The 18524-nt window shown below is 42.5% G+C and overlaps 4 protein-coding genes across 4 annotated transcripts; 3 read left to right on the top strand and 1 right to left on the bottom strand.

Moving 5' to 3' along the window:
* Nucleotides 1–8680: 8680 nt before the first annotated feature.
* Nucleotides 8681–10496, top strand: INS49_002375 (uncharacterized protein; the record flags this gene model as incomplete). The annotated part of the gene is made up of 3 exons (XM_043163188.1): nucleotides 8681–9518; nucleotides 9568–10111; nucleotides 10184–10496. 3 exons carry the CDS (start codon nucleotides 8681–8683, stop codon nucleotides 10494–10496), a joined length of 1695 nt encoding a protein of 564 aa, XP_043031694.1.
* A 1071-nt stretch (nucleotides 10497–11567) lies between these two features.
* Nucleotides 11568–13405, top strand: INS49_002374 (uncharacterized protein; the record flags this gene model as incomplete). The annotated part of the gene is made up of 2 exons (XM_043163187.1): nucleotides 11568–12918; nucleotides 13047–13405. The coding sequence occupies 2 exons, from the start codon at nucleotides 11568–11570 to the stop codon at nucleotides 13403–13405; spliced, it is 1710 nt and encodes a 569-aa protein (XP_043031693.1).
* Nucleotides 13406–14583: 1178 nt separating this feature from the next.
* On the top strand, nucleotides 14584–15924 carry INS49_002373 (uncharacterized protein; the record flags this gene model as incomplete). The annotated part of the gene is made up of 1 exon (XM_043163186.1): nucleotides 14584–15924. One exon carries the CDS (start codon nucleotides 14584–14586, stop codon nucleotides 15922–15924), a length of 1341 nt encoding a protein of 446 aa, XP_043031692.1.
* Nucleotides 15925–16149: 225 nt separating this feature from the next.
* INS49_002372 (uncharacterized protein) lies at nucleotides 16150–17603 on the bottom strand (the record flags this gene model as incomplete). The annotated part of the gene is made up of 2 exons (XM_043163185.1): nucleotides 16150–17225; nucleotides 17402–17603. 2 exons carry the CDS (start codon nucleotides 17601–17603, stop codon nucleotides 16150–16152), a joined length of 1278 nt encoding a protein of 425 aa, XP_043031691.1.
* Nucleotides 17604–18524: the final 921 nt, after the last annotated feature.

Genomic DNA, 18524 nt, shown 5'->3' with positions numbered 1-18524 from the left:
AGCGGAATTCTAAACAAGCAGCAGTTTAACTTATAATCCAGGGCAACTATTTAAAGCACCCATTTACATAGCTTCTAAACGGCGGTTTATTCCTTAATGTACTCTAGTTCTTTTAATTTATACCCCTAAAGGTCAAAATTATATATCTTAAGACCGGCATTAATAAGGTCGGAGAGCAGCCATTAGCCCTATCATTTCTTTTGGATAATTTCAAAATCGTTTAATTCAATATTAAATCCGCTAATCATTTAAGAAACCGCACCTTAAGCGGCCGCAACAGTCTTAGTATACTTTTAAAGGCATATATCAAGTTTCTGCGGCTTTAAAAGGAATTTAAGTTAATCGTGAATATAATGTTTAAGTCCATAGATCTCAACTTAGAGATTAAATTCATGGTCTTAATTACGCCACTCTTCTAACTTAATTAAAAAGGCGTTTTAAGTCTTATAATTATTTTCATCAGCCATTTTACGTAGCTTAAGGCAATAAAACTCTTAATTATTAAATTCTACACCTCCTTTATGGTAAAATCCTTATATATATAGTTAATTCTAATAATTAATATAATAATATCTTAATCCTTCTTCCTTTAAAGCTAGCTAATAGCGGGGGCTGGTTTTTTAACCCATGGATATTAATGCCTAAGGCATTTACCACTATATTACCTGTGCATATATGATGAATTTACGGTTTCATGGTAAATCTACCGTCTTTACAATAAATTTACGGTAAATTCACTAATTTATGGTAAATTCACGGTAACTCCACCATATAACCATCTAGCCACGGTATATTCACCGTTGGTTAGATCTAACAATAATTACTTATCCCATAACCCTTATAATACTATACCTTTTATTATATTATATATTTTAATTATTATAAATTAATTTATAATAATTTTATAACTATATTTTATTACCTAACCCCCTTAAAGCTTTATATAATTTAAAGGTTGTTAAATATTAACTAAATAAATAATGCTATTATTATAAAAACTATAAAGTGCTTTAACTAATAAATTTAAAAGCTAAGAAAAAAAAATTAATATTTAACATTATTATTAAGCTAAGCAATTTATATAAGGCCATTTAATTAATTAACTTTTATTATAATATATATTATTTAAGTCTTAAATATCCACCCTTTTTAATATATATTTTCATTACTTAAGCTTTCCTTAACCATCTTACTTTAAAAAACAATTTATATTAAGATAAAATATAATAATAATTATTAAATAACTTTAATTTATTTATTTTTTAAAGCATTATTAACTAAGCATTTAAAGGAATTAAATAAAATAAAAAGATTATAAGTATAATCGCTATTTAATAAAACTACCTTATTTAAGCTAATTAAATCGTTAAAACTTAAAAACTTTATACAAACTAGTTTATCTTTATTAATAAGTTTAATATAAATAAAAGAAATAAGCTATAATATATAAGATAATTACTAAAAGGCATTAAGTTAAAGAAACTTATATTTAGCGGTAGTAAAGATTATAATATATAGCATTAAGTACTTTTAATACTTATAATTATAAGCATACTTAGTTTATTTATATATAAAGGTAATATAAATAATTAGGGCTTTATTAACTTTATTAAGAATAAGGTTTTATTTAAAATATTGCTATTTTTAAGGCTTAACTTAATGCTAATAATAAATAACGCTAATTTCTACTTTTATAAAAACTTTTAATAAATATATAATAAAGCTAGCGTTTAGCTTAAATATTTACCTTTATACTTACTTAATCTTAACTTAATTAAAGCATTCTTTAATAATTTAAAAAAGCATATTTATTACTACTTTTAATATTATAAGGATTAATAACATATGTAAGAGGATTGGCGGTAATTTTTTATTAACTTAATATATAAGGTTGTTTTAAATATAAAAGCAATTCAGGGTTACTTTTAAAAGGCTATAATTCCTAAATTAAAGCAAGCTTAAATTAATTAAATAGCTAATTAATTATATACTTTAATGCATATATTAATAATATATATATTTTTTAAGCTTTAATTATTATTATAAGCATTATAATATATAAATAACTTAAGTGCTTTTAATAATATATATTACTATGCTTATTAATTAAGTTTATTATAATGCCTTAATTATAATATAATATATATTAATAATTATAAGGCATATATTTATAAAAAGTATATTATAAAAAAAAACTTAATTAAATAAATTAAATAATATAACGTCAAGCATTAACAAGCAGGACACCCCATTAAGCGGGACACTTTTCAATACCAACAGCACAACAACCTAAATTACAACATCATAATAAAAAAAATAATTAAATTCAATTAAAATTGGAATTTACAAACGATTTTACATCTTTCTCATAGGTTCGCGCATTATACTTAGTTTCGCCATAATTACCATATCATTTTTTAGGCGGTTTACCGCAAATCAACTCCTTAACGCCACTACTTATTTCACTAGCTAATCGCTTCCCTTTTTTCTTTTTATTAATTATTTCTTTTACCTTTTATATATTAAGTACTCCTTTATCCTATATATATATTTTTTTAGCCCTTTAACGCTTAAAAAGTATTGCATTTACCTTTTAAAGAATCTTATTTTCCTATATTAACAGGAATATTATATAAGTTAATAACTATATATCTTTTAATAATTAATTAATAGTAAATAAAATTAATATTAAAAAGCTTTCTTAATAATAAGAGATTTAATCCTTAATAAAAGTTAACTAAAAAACTATTTATATTAAGTTATATAGTGTTTAAGAAACCTAAAGTATAGGTAGGATTAAGGAGCTTAATATAATAATTAATATTTAAATCTTAATATTTAGCTTAAAAAGAATAGCTTTTTAATTAAATAGGATTAAATCTACTCCTTTAAAACCTTTCTTAATAGTTTTTAACTTAAAAACCTTATTATATGTAATATAAAAGGCAAGAAAGAATTTAATCTTATTAATATATATAATTTAAACTTTACTAAACTAAGCAATTTCTATATTATATACCTTCTTTAATGCATTAAAATACTTAATATTTAATAGCTAAAGTAAATAAAATAAATAAAAAGGTATATAAAGAATAATAATGTTTTTTGCCTTACAATATTACTTAAAATTTATAAAATAATAGCTCCTATGCCTATTAAGAATTAATAGCTAATAAACGTTCTTTATATATAATATAATATATTTTTTAAAATACTAAATCCATTTTATAATAATTTCATTACTTATTTATTTATTTAAGCTTATTTTAATTATTTAATTATTTAAAAGGCCGCCCTTAATATATTAGCTTACAAGGTATATTTTAATTTTAATAATTAAAAATAATAATTTATATTACTTATCCTTATTAATTAATTTAATAGCTATTACTTATTATTAATTCTTAAGCTATATTTATTTTACTTATCCTTATTAATTAAAATATATAATTATTATTTTAAGTAATTTAATACTTATTATAAAGCTTAACTTATTAAAGTTATAAGTATTGCAATTAAGGATACTATATTTATTATGCATATTAAATATAAAATTAAACTATATATTTATTACATTAAAATCTTTATATAGGGCCTTTTAATAATTATATATATAATTAATGCATATTTTAAGATATAATTTTAATAAAATAAGTCTTTTTACTTAGTTAATCTTAACGGCGCTATTGCTATAATCGCAAAGTAGGGAATTCATTATATCTTTTACATTCTTAAGGATAAGCAAATATCCTTAGAAATTCCAATTAAGTATATATTAAATAAATACCTTTTCTTTTATTTTTATTAATTTCTTATTATTAAGGTAGGTATTACATTATATAGTTTAGCTAGCTATTTTATAGATAAGTATTAAATAAGGGATATAATATTTCTTAATTATGCATTAAATGCTTAATTTTAAGTTAAATTTAATAGCTTAAATAGCAAATTAAATATCGCTTTCTTTTATTTTATTTATTATAAGATATAATGCGAAAAAACGCGTTAAGAAGTTAAATTAAAGTGGTTTATAGAAAAGTATCCTGCTTAGTGGGGTATCCCGCTTATTAGTGCTTAATGTTATTATTTATTCTTAAATACTTATTAAAAGGTTTTTACCTTAAAGGCAATTAAATATACTTAATATATAAGATAATAATTCATTATATTAATGCACTTAACATTTAAACAATTAACTTTATACATTTATACCTTTATTAAAAAAAGTTATATATATAATATAATTTATATATTAAATAGCTTTATTTTTATGTTATTTAATAAGCAATATTTTATATATATATAATATTGAGAAGATAATTGCCTTAAGTAGTTAAAATAAGGGGTATATGCAAAAAGTGCATTAATTATAGGTTAGCTTAATGCTTAATTAACACACTTATAATTAAACTTACAATCTCTTTATTATATACTTAATTTAATTACAGCTATTTTAATTAATTAATAAGTTAAATTAATAATTAATGCATTTCATTAAAAAGTAATAGCCTTATAAGTAAAGAAAGATATAAGTTAATACCTATAATAAAGTAATTAAATAAAGGGCTAACGTTAATATAAAATAATTAAGTTAAATTAGCTTTAATTTAAATAAAAAGTATATTAGCTAATTATTAAATATTAAGGCTATTTATAAATTATAATTATATCTTATAAAATCACTTTATTAAATATTAATAATATAAAAAAGTAATAAGCAAATATTATTAAATAATAAAAAAAAGTTTAATAATAATAACCTTTTTAATAATTTAAAGTAATAAAATTAAACTTATAACCTTTTAATTATATAATATATTTAATTACCATTACTTTAAAACATTAAAGGCTTTTTATTATTAAATAAAAGGTAATAAAAAGAGTAGTTTATATAGCTAAAAAAGGTATAAGTTAAGGCAAATATAATACATATATACATTAACTTTAAACTGCTATAACACTACTAAAAAAAATCATAAATATAATATAATTTTTATATTAAATAATTTAACTTCTTATCTTTTTATTTATAATATTATTATTATAATTAATATAAGATTTATAAAAGAAATTAATATTTTATATTAAAGCATAATAAATATAAATAAGTTAAGCTAATTTATAAAACTTATTATATTATAAGCATTAACGTTAACTTTATTACTTTTTACTTACTATTATTATAATAATAAAAGTAATATTTAAAATACCCTTTTATATGTAATAAATAAGCCGTAATTAATTACTTTTAATAGCAGCATTATTTTTATAGCTCTTAATTACCCTTAAAGATGCTAATAAGCTTAATATACCCTTCTTTAATATATTATATTCCTATATAAAATCCTTTATATATTAATAAAAAAAGCTTTTTAAATCCTTTTTAAATTAATGATTAATAAATTACTTATTTAACTATATTAAAAAATCCTTAAGCATACTTAAGCCTATATTTTAAAGCTTTATAATTAAGTAACTTATTTCTTGCTTTTCTTAATAATATTATGCCCTTTAACGGCATATATATTAAAGAAAGTTATTTAATAACTTATTATTTTTAAGGCTATTAAATATTATTAAGGATAATAAAAATATTAATAAATAATATAATAAAGGTAATATAACCCTTATTATTAATATTTTAATAAAAGAAAGGGTTATAAGCAATATATATACATGCTTAGCTACTTATAATGCTAATAATAATAAAGCTAATTGCTAGAGTATTAAATAGCCATTAAGGGCATTTATAAATATTAATATAAGCTAATTGCTATTACTATTGCCTTTATTAATATTAATAATATTCCTGCTGCTTATATTACCCCTTCTTAACTTAAGCATATTAGCTTTACTTAAGCGCCTTAATATAGCTAAGAGAATATTATTATTTAGCTTAAGGATTAAAAGAATATTAAATACTTTAGCTTAACTACCTTACTTTTAATTAATTAAGCAAAATAATACTTAATTATATATACTTTTAGGAATATAATTTAAAAAAGCCCTTTTCTGCTTTTTCTTAATTAAATTAGCTTATTTAAGTAAGTCCTTATATATAAAGAATAAATATATCTTATCCCCCTTAATAAAGCATTATAATGCTAATTTTAACTCCCTTTTATAATTAAAATAATATTCTTTATTATAATACTTTAGCTATTAACTTAATTAAGTAAATAGCTTAGTTTTAACATTTCTTTAAGCAATAATAGCTTCTTGCATAATATTAATTTTTATAAACCTTGCTAAGAAACTTAATTAATTGCTTAGCTAAGAAATATTGCTAATCTTAGCATTAAATTGCTTAGTTTAAAATAAATTATTTTTTTTACTTTTATAATAATAACATTTTTAATTTTGCAAAATTAAATATTAATAAAGCCCTTAAAGGTTAATAATAATATAATTAAACTTTGCTAACGCCTTAAAATAATATAAAGAATAAGAAATACTTAAAAGAAATATATAATAATTAAAGTATATATTGCCTTGCTTTTAATTTACTTTAAAGATTATATATTAATTTTTAAATAATCTTAATATTTATATTTACTGCCTATTAATTAAAATATAAAAGTTTTAATATATTACTTTTCTTTAATTATATTATTATAACAAGGAATTTATACTTTACTTAATAACTCTTAAGGTTATTAAAGATTTACTTTTTAAACTTTTTAAGCTATTTATTAAGTTAATTAATAAAAAGATTGCTAAATTTATTGCATTGCCTTTTTAAATATTTTATTAAAGGGATAAGTAAAATAATACTTTTAAATTAATTAGCTAAGTTAATTAAAAAAAAGAAAAATATAATTTTAATATTTATTTATAACTTAATCTTAATATCTTTATTAAGAAAGCTATTAATAATAATCTCTTTAATAATTTTCTAAATATTATTATTCTTAATAATAAAAAGGTTAATAAAAAGGTTAATAAAAAGGTTAATAAAAAGGTCTTTATTATTATAAGGCAGGGGATTTAGCTCCTTTTTATTATTTTTAATAGGGCTACTTTTCAATAGCAATAATAATAATAATAGCTTTAAGAGTATTTTCTTTAGCAGTAATGGCTTCCTCTTTATTAATAGCTTTTAGGTAAGCTTTGTTAATAATAATGAAAAAGGCTTTGCTTTTAGCTTAATAATAATTTAAGTCTTTTTTATAAGAAAACCGCTAAATGCCATAAATATAATATTCTTTTTTTTATAAATATTATATTTACTAACTTTAAGGGATTATTATTAAAGATAATATAACGTTTAAATTAAGATTATAATTAATAATAAGGGCTATGGTTTAAGGGCTTGTAATTATTATATAAAATTAACTTTAAGGCATTAATAATAATAGCCTTACTTAAGGGCCTTATAATATGCAAATACTTTCATTAATTATGATTATATATAAATAAATAACGCTTAGCATTAACTATATTTCCTTAAAGCTTTAATAAGGCATTAATAGCTTTTATAAACCTTAATAATAAGTTAAAGGGCGAGAAATTATATTTAAGGGTAATTATTATATATAGCAATTTATATATAGGCTTTTAGCAGTAATAATAACCTTAATTAATATATAAATTAATAATATTAAAGGTATTAACTAATGGTATAATAAGTGCATACGATTTTTAATGTAAGGTGTTATATGCAGGTTACTAGCGCCAAAATGGAACGTTTGATTGCATATGAGAGTACCACCGCAGGTGGGGCTTGGAGAGCAGCTGCAGCAGGGGTAGGAGCTGGGGAGCCTGTGAAGCAGACAGGCCCGGGCAGTCATTAAGGTTGCGGGCTGGCCCATCCCCGCAGCCGTTGACAGCCCAGTGGTCTGGGGACGCTGTGGATGTGGTGCTCTCAAGCTTACTGATCGACTTGTAGTCAAGCCCTACTGAAGACATGTATTAGAAATACTGCAGTCAGGATGCGGATGCACTAAAACCCCTCCCGGACTTGCCGACCACGTCGCCGGGCTGACTGATTGAAGCCATCGCCAGAAGAACGGTGAGCGAAATGGGACACAGGCGATAACCAGCACTTTCACGACAGATACAGGGCCAACATTTGAATCAGCGAGATCTGTCGCCAAGGCGTCGCTTCATCTCACTGCCGTCCTGGGCGGCCAACAAAGCAGGCGTGGCGATCTTGCCATGCATGCGACACACGGCAGCTGCAGTATAGGTATCATTTGCTGGTACTCAATACTGGACTGTGTAACCCACCACATGCAAGGGCCTTCCACGTCGAATCTGAATGATCGACTGTGGGTATGTACTAGTGTCCCGGCAAACCTTCTATCAGCCTTACACCATAGACTCGTCTGCCACATGTCCAGAAGCTACTCTCAAGCGACCGCAAGCATCTTGTCCACGGTTCCCTGGGCGAGTGGGTCGTGAGGGAGTCGGCGTGGGGGGCTCAAGTTCTCTCTTGATCGGCGTCCAAGAAGCCAAGCAGCCAAGTCTTGCACTCCGCGCCACCTGACTTCCTTCTCGCATCCTTCTGAATCTTATCAGATCGATTGATAAACCAGGCAAGCCCTGGCCCGTTCCAAACACTTTATATATTCTCTGCGCCCAGCCGGTCCGAGTCTCATGTCTTCTTCCAAATATCTCCTCTTCCCTGCCTTCCGAAATCTTGTTAACCGTGGCTCTCCACCTCCGTCACCTGCCAAAGATGGGCGATCGCGTCGGCGATCCCGAAGCCCAAGAGCCATTGCTTTCCAGCATACACGACGATGGCTTCCAGAACAGCCCTGACGTTGACGAAGATGGAGCGTTCCTCGCTGAAACGAGCCCGCCCAAGGCCTCTCCGGACACCGAGGCACAAGAAGGCGTCCAGCAGGCTAACGCTGTCACCCTCGTCTGGACGAGATCAGCCCTGGTCCTTGCCTACGCCTTCATCTTCCTCAACTTCTGCCTCACCTCCATGGAGCAGCAGACCACGGCCAACCTCCTCCCCTTCGTCGTGAGCGACTTCTCGGCCCACTCGCTCATCCCAGCCATCGGAATCGCCTCCTTCATCCTGAGCGGCGTCCTCCGGCTGCCCGTCGCCAAGATCATCGACACCTGGGGCCGCCCGCAGGGCCTCGCCGCCATGGCTGCCATCGCCACCATCGGGCTTGCCATGATGGCCGCCTGCAGCAGCGCCGCCACCTACGCGGCGGCCCAGATCCTGCACGCCGTTGGGTTCAGTGGCTTCACGTACATCATCGACATCATCGTCGCCGACACGTCCTCGCTCCAGGACCGCACCCTGGCCTTTGCTTTTGCAGGGTCTCCAGCCATCGTCACCAATTTCCTGGGGCCGCCTGCTGCGCAGTGGTTCCTCCATTACAGCTCATGGCGGACGGCTTTCGCGCTATTCACCGTTCTCATACCGCTGGTTGCACTCCCTGTCTTTGCTATTCTCCAGGTCAATGCAAATCGGGCGAAGAAGCTCGGGATTCTCAAGCCATCCAAGAGCGAACGGACTTGGTCGGAGGCTATCTGGCACTATTCTGTTGAATTTGACGGTAGTGCTTAAATCTTGCGCATCTCAAGTACCTCGCTGACAACGTCCAGCCGTTGGCGTCTTGCTACTGGGTGTTGGCTTGACCCTGTTCCTCCTACCTTTCTCAATTGCTGGTTCAGCAGGGAGCAAGTGGTCAGCATCAGTAGTTTCCATGCTGATGCTGGGAATCATCTTGACCGCTGCTTTTGTCTTCTTTGAACGCTACTGGGCCCCCAAGCCCTTCGTGCCGTTTAATCTTCTGTGCTCCCGTAATGTCATCGGCTCCTTCGTCCTGTCAGCCAGCTTATTCATCGCCTACTATTGCTGGGACGGCTATTACACGTCCTACCTGCAGGTAGTCCACCAGCTCTCTGTCTACCAAGCGGGATATGTCAACAACACATACACCATCGTGAGCGGCCTGTGGGCCTTCGGGGCTGGGTGGCTGATCAAATCCTCAGACCGCTTCAAGTGGCTTGCACTACTTGCTGTGCCGGTGCAGATAATGAGCGGCGTCCTGATGGTTTTCTTCAGGCAGCCGCCTACGCCATTGTTCTGGGTCGTCCTGCCACAGATACTCCAGGCTCTTGGTGGTGGCACCCTCGTGATGACGATGTAGATGGCCGTCATGGCTGTTGCAAAACACGGAGAGGTGGCCTCACTCATCGCACTACTCGGCCTCTCCAGCGCCGTGGGCTCTGGCATCGGAAGTTCTGTGCCCGGGGCCATATGGACAAACACTGTGTACGCCGAGTTGCTGAGGCTCCTGCCGGATGACTCGAAGGACCAGGTCACGGTGATCTACGAGGATTTGCAGCGGCAGCTGAGTTATCCGGTGGGCAGCCCAGTGCGAGACGCAATTATCTATGCGTACACTACTGCTCAGCGGCGCATGGTTCTTGCCGGATTGGGCGTGTTGCTGATTGCAATACCCGCTGTTGTGGTCTGGAAGGATGTGAAGGTATCCCAATTCAGGCAAGTCAAGGGCCGCGTGGTGTGAGAGGGCACACCTATGGCGTTGATCCGCGGCGTGCTGCAAGAACTGGGCTCTAAAGCAGCCATAAGCATGGCATTCTGATTGTCCCCACGTCTATGTAATCATCTTGTCAGCACCTCGCTCACCTCATGGTCTTCCAGAAAGACCGCCACCTCCCACCTTCTACTTGGTAATGACTCAATTGGGCTGTTCCTACCCAATGTGCGCTCGGCGATACGAGAGAGTCCGGCCACCCGCACACAATTGTATACGCGGAAGCCTACGTAATGGCCGAGTGGCTGCAGAGCTTTTTGAGATTGGACCCAGCTCCTCGGTCCCATTACGTCCCATCAAGTGTGGGTCGTGCCGACACGATCACCATCCACGCCGAGACCGGGCCTCGAGATGATCCCACATCAGACTGGGTACAAGGGTATTTATGGAGGTGTGGGAATCTTATCAGATCATCTGATGAAGTGCTGTCTCAGGCACACTATCTCTTGGCGTGGGCCAGGATCTGAACTGCATGGCCACCCTTGTCCTTGCGTCTCCTCGCTAACTGCATGTGGCAGCCTAGACGGCCTGGCTGCCGACTGGCCTCGGCCTCGGGCTCGGAGCATGGCGATGATCCCGTCCTGGGTCGCGTGTGGGATGCAGCTCGAACGGGTAAAGAAGGAGAGAAGATGTGTCAGGCCCACGGCGTCTGCAGTCTCGAAGGGGAGCTGAGGCTTGCGACTGGCGCGATTGGGACGCTTGCGCCCACTTCGGTCCATGAAATTGGAAGAAGTGTGGGATATTGCCCGAGGGGGCCCATTTCCCTTGCCTTCACGGCAGCCACGGCCGGGCCCATATTTCCTCGATGCCGTGGTCCGAGTATCCAAGCAGCCCCCGGCGTGATGGAGAGGAGCAAGGCACTCAATACGTGGGTGGCCAAATTGCTGAAAATGTACTATTGAAGACATTCTCGCAGAGCCCGGCTAAGGTACAGAACTGCTCAAGAAATTGGCGGCAGTATCAGTGAAAACGGATCGAAATCATCGAGACCTCGCTGAAATACTTCGAAAGCTCGAGGAAGCTTTCACGTCAAGACCCGCCATGGCAACACAAAATTTGCCCTCGGCTATCGAACAGCCCATAATCAAGCGCGAGACCCCATCGATTCTACATGGCCCCGTCGACCCTCCTTTGAGCGACTTCACCCTCGGTGAGCTTCTCGAACTACAGTGCCAGCACAATGGCGAGGCAGATTGCATCAGCATCCCGTGGACAGGCGCCCGCTGGTCATACGACGACCTCCGCCGGCAGTCCAGCCTTATCGCGCGGGCCCTACTCGCCGAAGGGATCCGACATGGCGACCGGGTGGCCATTATGGCTGGCAATTGCGAGCAGTATGCGGCCATCTTCTTCGCAGTGGTGAGGATCGGCGGCATCCTCGTTATTCTCAATAACACATACACACCCTCCGAGGCCATATACGGGCTTGAGTTCACCGCGTGCAAGGTCTTCTTCACGACCAAGAAGATCGGAAGGACAAACAACGAGCCGCTGCTCGCACAGGTAGCGGCCAAGGACAACGCGCCCAAGGTGGTCATCCTCAGGGGGGAGAGTGAGGGCTACAGGACATATGAGGATATGATCCTGCAAGGGAGCAAGCAAGACCCAGCAGAGCTGTACAGTCAGGAGACTAAGGTGTCGACGTACGATGTGTGTAACCTCCAGTTCACGAGCGGCACGACGGGCAACCCAAAGGCAGCAATGCTCACCCACCACAATATCGTCAACAACTCCCGCTTCATTGGCGACCGCATGCGCCTCACCAACTACGATGTCCTCTGCTGCCCACCGCCGCTGTTCCACTGCTTCGGCCTCGTGCTCGGGCTACTGGCCGTGATAACCCACGGCGCCAAGATCGTCTACCCGGCCGAGGTGTTTGACGGCCCAGCAACGATCCGCGCGATCCAGGAGGAGCAGTGCACAGCACTACACGGCGTGCCGGCCATGTTCGACACGCTGCTCGCGCTGCCGGAGGCGGCCTCCCTGGACGCGTCAAAACTAAAACTGCGCACGGGGATCATCGCGGGGGCCCCCGTGCCGCGGTACCTGATGGAGCAGCTGGTGTCGAAGCTGGGCATGAGCGAGTTCACGTCGTCGTACGGGCTCACCGAGGCCAGCCCGACGTGCTTCAACGCCTTCACCGACGACCCGATCGGCACGCGCCTCAGCACGGTGGGCACGCTGATGCCGCACGCGTACGCCAAGATCGTCGACCGCGACGGGAACACCCTTCCTGTCGGCCAGAGGGGCGAGCTGCTCATGGGCGGGTACCAGCTGTGCGCGGGCTACTGGAACAACAGCGAGAAGACGGCCGAGGTCATGACGCGCGACGAGAACGGCATGCTCTGGCTTCACACGGGCGACGAGGCCGTGTTTGATGAGCATGGGTACTGTAGTATCACTGGGCGGTTCAAGGACATTATTATTCGAGGCAAGTTCCCGGGATTGACACCCACTGATACCATCCGCGTACCTGAGATGGTCGTTGCATAAACACACAGTGCTAACACTACCGTCTAGGCGGCGAGAACATCTACCCCCTCGAGATCGAGGAGCGCCTCATGGCGCACCCGTCCGTGTCGCTGGCGGTGGTCGTGGGCCTCAAGGACGAGCACTACGGCGAGGTGGTCGGCGCGTTCCTGGACAGCAAGCCCACGGCCAAGGGGGCCGAGTCGCGCCTCACCAAGGCCGAGGTGCGCGACTGGGTCACCAAGCGGCTGGGCAAGCACAAGGCGCCCGCCCACGTCTTCTGGATGGGCGAGGGCGGCGTGCCGGCCACGGTGCCGCTGACGGGCAGCGGCAAGGTGCGCAAGTTTGAGCTGGCCAAGCTCGGCGAGGAGATCCTGTCCAAGGGGGTGGGCAAGGAGGCCAAGCTTTGAATTTTTTGTTCACTTCTTTTTCTTTATCGTTCATGTTCATATTTATTTTGGCGCTATCTGTGTCTTCTCTCCTTGGATTTAGACATGACTTTACATTTGGCGTTGGGGGAGAAGGAGATATCGCTAGAGATAGACAACACACGCAGAGCCTTGTGAACCGTGATCTTCTCTCGGTACGTTCCCGCGGGGTAAGCGACACCTTTCCATTCGAATTGGAAGCTTCCACCGTGACCCACGATCCACGAAGCACAGCAACAGCCAAGACGATCCTCACGGGGGGTCTCGAGCGATCAACAGGTCTCCAGCCAATCCGAACGGACGGGGGGGTCCCAGTCAGAAATGCTTAGCCTCGGGCGTCGCATTGGGAAAGGCTTAGCCCTCGGTGCGACCCACGCCGGAATTTTTATCTGATCAGTCCAACCCCCAAAAGTCCGCGTACTCAGGCGCGCAGGCCAGCGAGATCGGCGCCCCCAGGCAGCGCTAGCTTGATGAAATTTTTATCAGATCCGCAGTAGGATGGGGCCGGTTGTCCCGCTAAAGTTATCAGATCCGTGCTAATGCAAGCCTCCCCTTGGTAAGTACACGCGCATAGGGACCCCGTTGGGGTTGTCGCAACTGTCGCACTCGCCTGCGCCGCCCTTCCGGTGACAGGTTTTTGAAGTGTTTGCAGCATTTGAAGATCCCAGATACCCACCCAATCACGCCCCGTCCGGGGGCACATGTGGCATTGGAGCCCGGCATGATGGGGAACACGTCGTGTTTGCCCCTAGACAAAAAGGAGCAGGTCGGCCTCGGGCGCAACGTCATTTGAGGGAGACGACCCTCCATCCTTGACCGTGGCCTGCGAGGGTGAGCAAGTTATGGAAGACCCAGCCCTGCTCGGCTGCTCGGCTCATCGGCTGTACCTGATCCAGGCTCCAAGAGTCGATCCTGGAACTCTGTGCGAGCCTGGTGGGTGTCGCTTCGATACGAGATGTATTCATCAAACGGGGCCTCCTTGGTGGGCGGCCCGATGTGTGGGATCTCTGGTGAGAGGACATTTTCTCTGCGGTGATAACCTCCTGGCAGCTCTCTTTTGCGCCATCAGGGTGTTCATCAAATCCTAACTCACCAGCCCTCGGTTGTGTTGTTTTAGACAACATCTTGACCCCCGGACTGGCGTCATCTACGATTCCAGCATGGCACGCCTCTCGCTGGCAACCTGGGCCTCGGCTGACCCGGTGATCAAACTTCCACACCCATGCCTGACCCCATACTTCATCACATCCTCCAGCAGGGCGGCATCATCCTCCTCGACCAAGCTGCACCAGCTGAGCACACCTGAACAACCCGACTCCCAGACACAGACTCCCCCAGAGCCCCTTCACAGCGAGAGTCTCCACTTCAGCGAGCCCGAGGACCTCAAGTCCAGCGAGCTCCCGCCCCAGTCCAACAACACAGCATGGGCGCGCGCCCGGCGCTCACCCTCGTCCAGCCTCGTCTGGGACGGTGACGCCGCCCCGACGCTGGCCCAGACGTGGCTGTTCATCTACGTGCTGTTCACCGTCCGGCCGGACGAGGAGTTCATCCGCATCAGCCTCAGCGGCGCCGGCAGCGACACCCTCGCAAACCAGCTGCGCGCCACCATGCTGGCGGTCGACCACCCGCAGGGCGTCAGCCCCAGCGCCAGTGCCCCCGAGGAGCTGGTCCTGCTGCGCGCGTCCTTCTGGCAGGGCGCGGGGTCCCCCTTCGGCGCGCGCGGCGCCTGGGTCCCGACGGACATCCCCGGGACGGTGTACGCCTCTGCAGCCGCCCCGGCCCTCACATACACGATGACCTCAGACGCGGGCGCGGCGCAGGCGTGGCACCCGCGGCGGGCGCCCAAGCCGCGGCCGGGCAGCACGGTGTACTCGCGGTGGGTGCCGCACCTGCGCGAGACCTTCAGCATGGTGGCGCTGGACCACGGCGACCCGTCGCACGTGGCGCTGTTCCACGCGTGGCAGAACGACCCGCGCGTCAGCGCCGGGTGGGACGAGGCGGGAACGCTGGACCAGCACAAGGGCTACCTGGCGCGGGCGCACGCGGACCCGCACCGGCTCGCGGTGCTGGCGGCGTTCGACGGGGTCTTCTTCGCGTACTTTGAGACGTACTGGGCCCGCGAGGACCCCCTGGGCGCGTACTACCCGAGCACCAGCGACTTTGACCGCGGTCGCCACAGTCTCGTCGGCGATGTGCGGTACCGTGGCGCCCATCGCGTTGGGGCGTGGTGGAGCAGTCTTATGCACTACCTGTTCCTCGACGACCCGCGCACAATGCAGGTCGTCGGTGACCCCAAGTTCACAAATTCCACTGTGCTGGCGTACGACCTCGTCCACGGTTTTGGCCTCGACAAGTTCGTCGATCTGCCGCACAAGAGGGGCGCCCTCATGAGGTGTTCCCGCGAGCGCTTCTTCCAGATCTGCCCGCTTGCCGAGGACGAGCGCGAGAGGAAGCAGAAGGTCGTCGGCGGGACGCTGGTTGGCTTGGTGCCAAAGCTGTGATGCGCGGCAGATTGTGGGAAGATCTATTGTATATACCGTCGGCTGACTTTATAACAAATTCATAATGAAGAACATAGAACGTTTCGTATTGGTTTCGGAGTAATGATCAAATCCATTATATTGTCCAAGAAGGTATAAGCAAATAAGTTTTGCCTATGAACTCCAATATAAACGCCATCATATTGTGCAGATAATCCCCTTTGGTCCTCATTTTCTTCAAACCCATCAGCCCTCAACGGGGCTGCCCTTGGGCGGACCAAGTTCCTGACCGAGGCGCATATGCCTCCAGCAGATATCAAAACCCAGGTCGTCGCCAAAGAACACCCTCATCACCTCCTCTCCAGAATCCACGCCCTGGCCCGGGCTATAGGACATAGCCTTCTTGCCAACAGCCAGCCCGATCATGGGCGGTATCTCACCCAGCTCCAGGAACTTGGGCGCGGTGCCCTTGAGCTTCTCCAGCACGAGCTCGTGGATGTTGTGCGCGGCGTAGTAGCCCATATGCATGGCGCCGCCGCACCGCTTGATGCCAGACCACTTGATGGCATCGCCGATACCAAAGTGCACGTCGGCGTTGGGCACCTCGCCCGCGAACCTGAGGTCCGGCCTGGCCCTGATGAGCCCTTCCTCCTCCAGCGCCGCCGCGGGCAGGAACTCGGTCGACGGCACGGACCTGCTGACGGCCATGATGACGACGCTGGCGTCCATCTTGTGGCCGTCGGTGAAGGTCACCTCGGTGACGGTCTTGCCGCCCTCGCGGGTCACCTCCTCGGTCCCCGCAAGCCGCCTGCCCAGGACCGTCTCGACGCCCGCGTCCCGCACCAGCTCGAGCGCCCTGTCCTTGCACTCGTCCGGCAGCGGCTCGGAGCTGAGCAGCTTGTCGCGCGAGTGCACGAGCGTGACGCGGGTCTGCGGGCGTACGGCCTTGAGCTCGGCCGCCATCTCGATGCCCACCGCGCCGCCGCCCACCACCACGACTCCGGCGGGGGCGTCGGTCACGGCGCTGATGTGGGAGCCGGCCTCGGTCAGGTACTGCTTGCGGTACAGGGACTGCGGGACGACGGGCCACGCGCGGCGCAGGCCCGTGGCCACGACGAGGTAGTCGTACGCCAGGTCCCTCTGGGCTTGTGTGGCCGTCTCGAGGACGGTGGCGCGCTTGCTGGCCGGGTCGACGCCCGTCGCTTTGCCTTGGATCATGGTGATCTTAGGCGTTTTGAGCGCGGGGATGTCGTCAAACCTGACCCAGGCCTTGGCTGCGTAGGCGTCGTCTGCGAGGGCTAGGGGGGAGCCGATCAGGTGGTCTTTGGAATATTATTAGTACATACTTCTGGCTGAGTGACAGGCGATCTCAAGGCTTTCTGCCCTGGAGTTTACGAAATTGTGTAAAACTTTGCACATGGTTGAGACAGTGAAGCCTTGGGAGTGCCCGGCCTCAGTGTAGTGGAATAGATGTGGTGGTGGGGTCCTTCGAACATACAGTAACCATCTCGCTCATCGACAATTGTGATATCGATTGGGATCTTGCCATCATGGCCTGGCACGGCTCCGTTGCCTTGTCGCGCGGCGCGTCCCTCCGAAAGGTCTATTAAATTGAGCGCAGCGGACAGTCCCCCGTAGCAGCCGCCGAGGACGAGCACCTTGAAGGGCGTCAACTCCGAAGCATCAAACTGAGAACCCATGGTGGTGAAACTCGAGGTATGCCTTGGCGAAAGGCAGGTAGATGGCCACCTATTATTCAAGAGGGCGAGTTGTGACTTGTGCACAAGGGAGCGACTGGGAAGAAAAAGAAGGCCGCGAACAAGAGAAACTGCTAGGGACCGCATTGTGGAGGCCAGACGGAACACCAGCCAGGCCGGAAGGACACACCGTTTTAAGCATATTTGAACATGCAAGTCTGGCCTGGGCAAGCAGGTTCCGGTGGGGGGAGGATGGACAGTACTGGGCCACCAAGACAGAGTATTCCCCACCGCGATCCTATTAGACGAGGGGACTACCCTGCAACATTCCGTCGCTCGTGTCTTGGCTCCCCTTTTCGGCTGCGAAGGATCTTATCAGATTGATCAGATAACAGCCACCGCCGCGCCATCAGCTCGCTCTCGCTTCCCCGGTCGGCCCGGAGCTTGGATCGGCGAGCTCTCTGCTTCTTCTTCCAGTGGCGCCATTTTTTTTTTGCGACCGTCACCGAGCTCCGGTTCGGGTAGCTCCTCAAATCCCATTCGACATCGGCGCTCTTCCAAGAGTCCTTGGGCCGCAATTCTAGGCAGCAGTCATATGCTGGCATGTGTAAGTGATATGTAAGTGAAAATGCCCAGACTCGGTTGACATCATCCACAAATATCTTGAGCATCTAATTCAACTTCTCAGACGCAAAATATCGATCACACTCACGTGACAGCAAATTCGATCGTGCAGCTTGAAATCAGCATCTAATCACATTCAATTGTACGTTCTATTGTTTGACAATGTGTACAAGTAAATCACGAGTGTGGGAAAGTGCCTGTTCTGCCTCGGCACTGTTTTTCTCTGATCCACCCTCTCGGCTTGGAGTGGCGATTTAATCCGCAAGCTTCACGAGCAACGGTTGTTTATGTTGTTTGTTT

The sequence above is a fragment of the Diaporthe citri genome (genome assembly GCF_014595645.1).
Source record: "Diaporthe citri strain NFHF-8-4 chromosome Unknown scaffold_1, whole genome shotgun sequence".
Taxonomy (NCBI): domain Eukaryota; kingdom Fungi; phylum Ascomycota; class Sordariomycetes; order Diaporthales; family Diaporthaceae; genus Diaporthe; species Diaporthe citri.
Note: the sequence above shows the minus strand (reverse complement) of the source record. Positions and strands in the feature narration are given on the sequence as shown.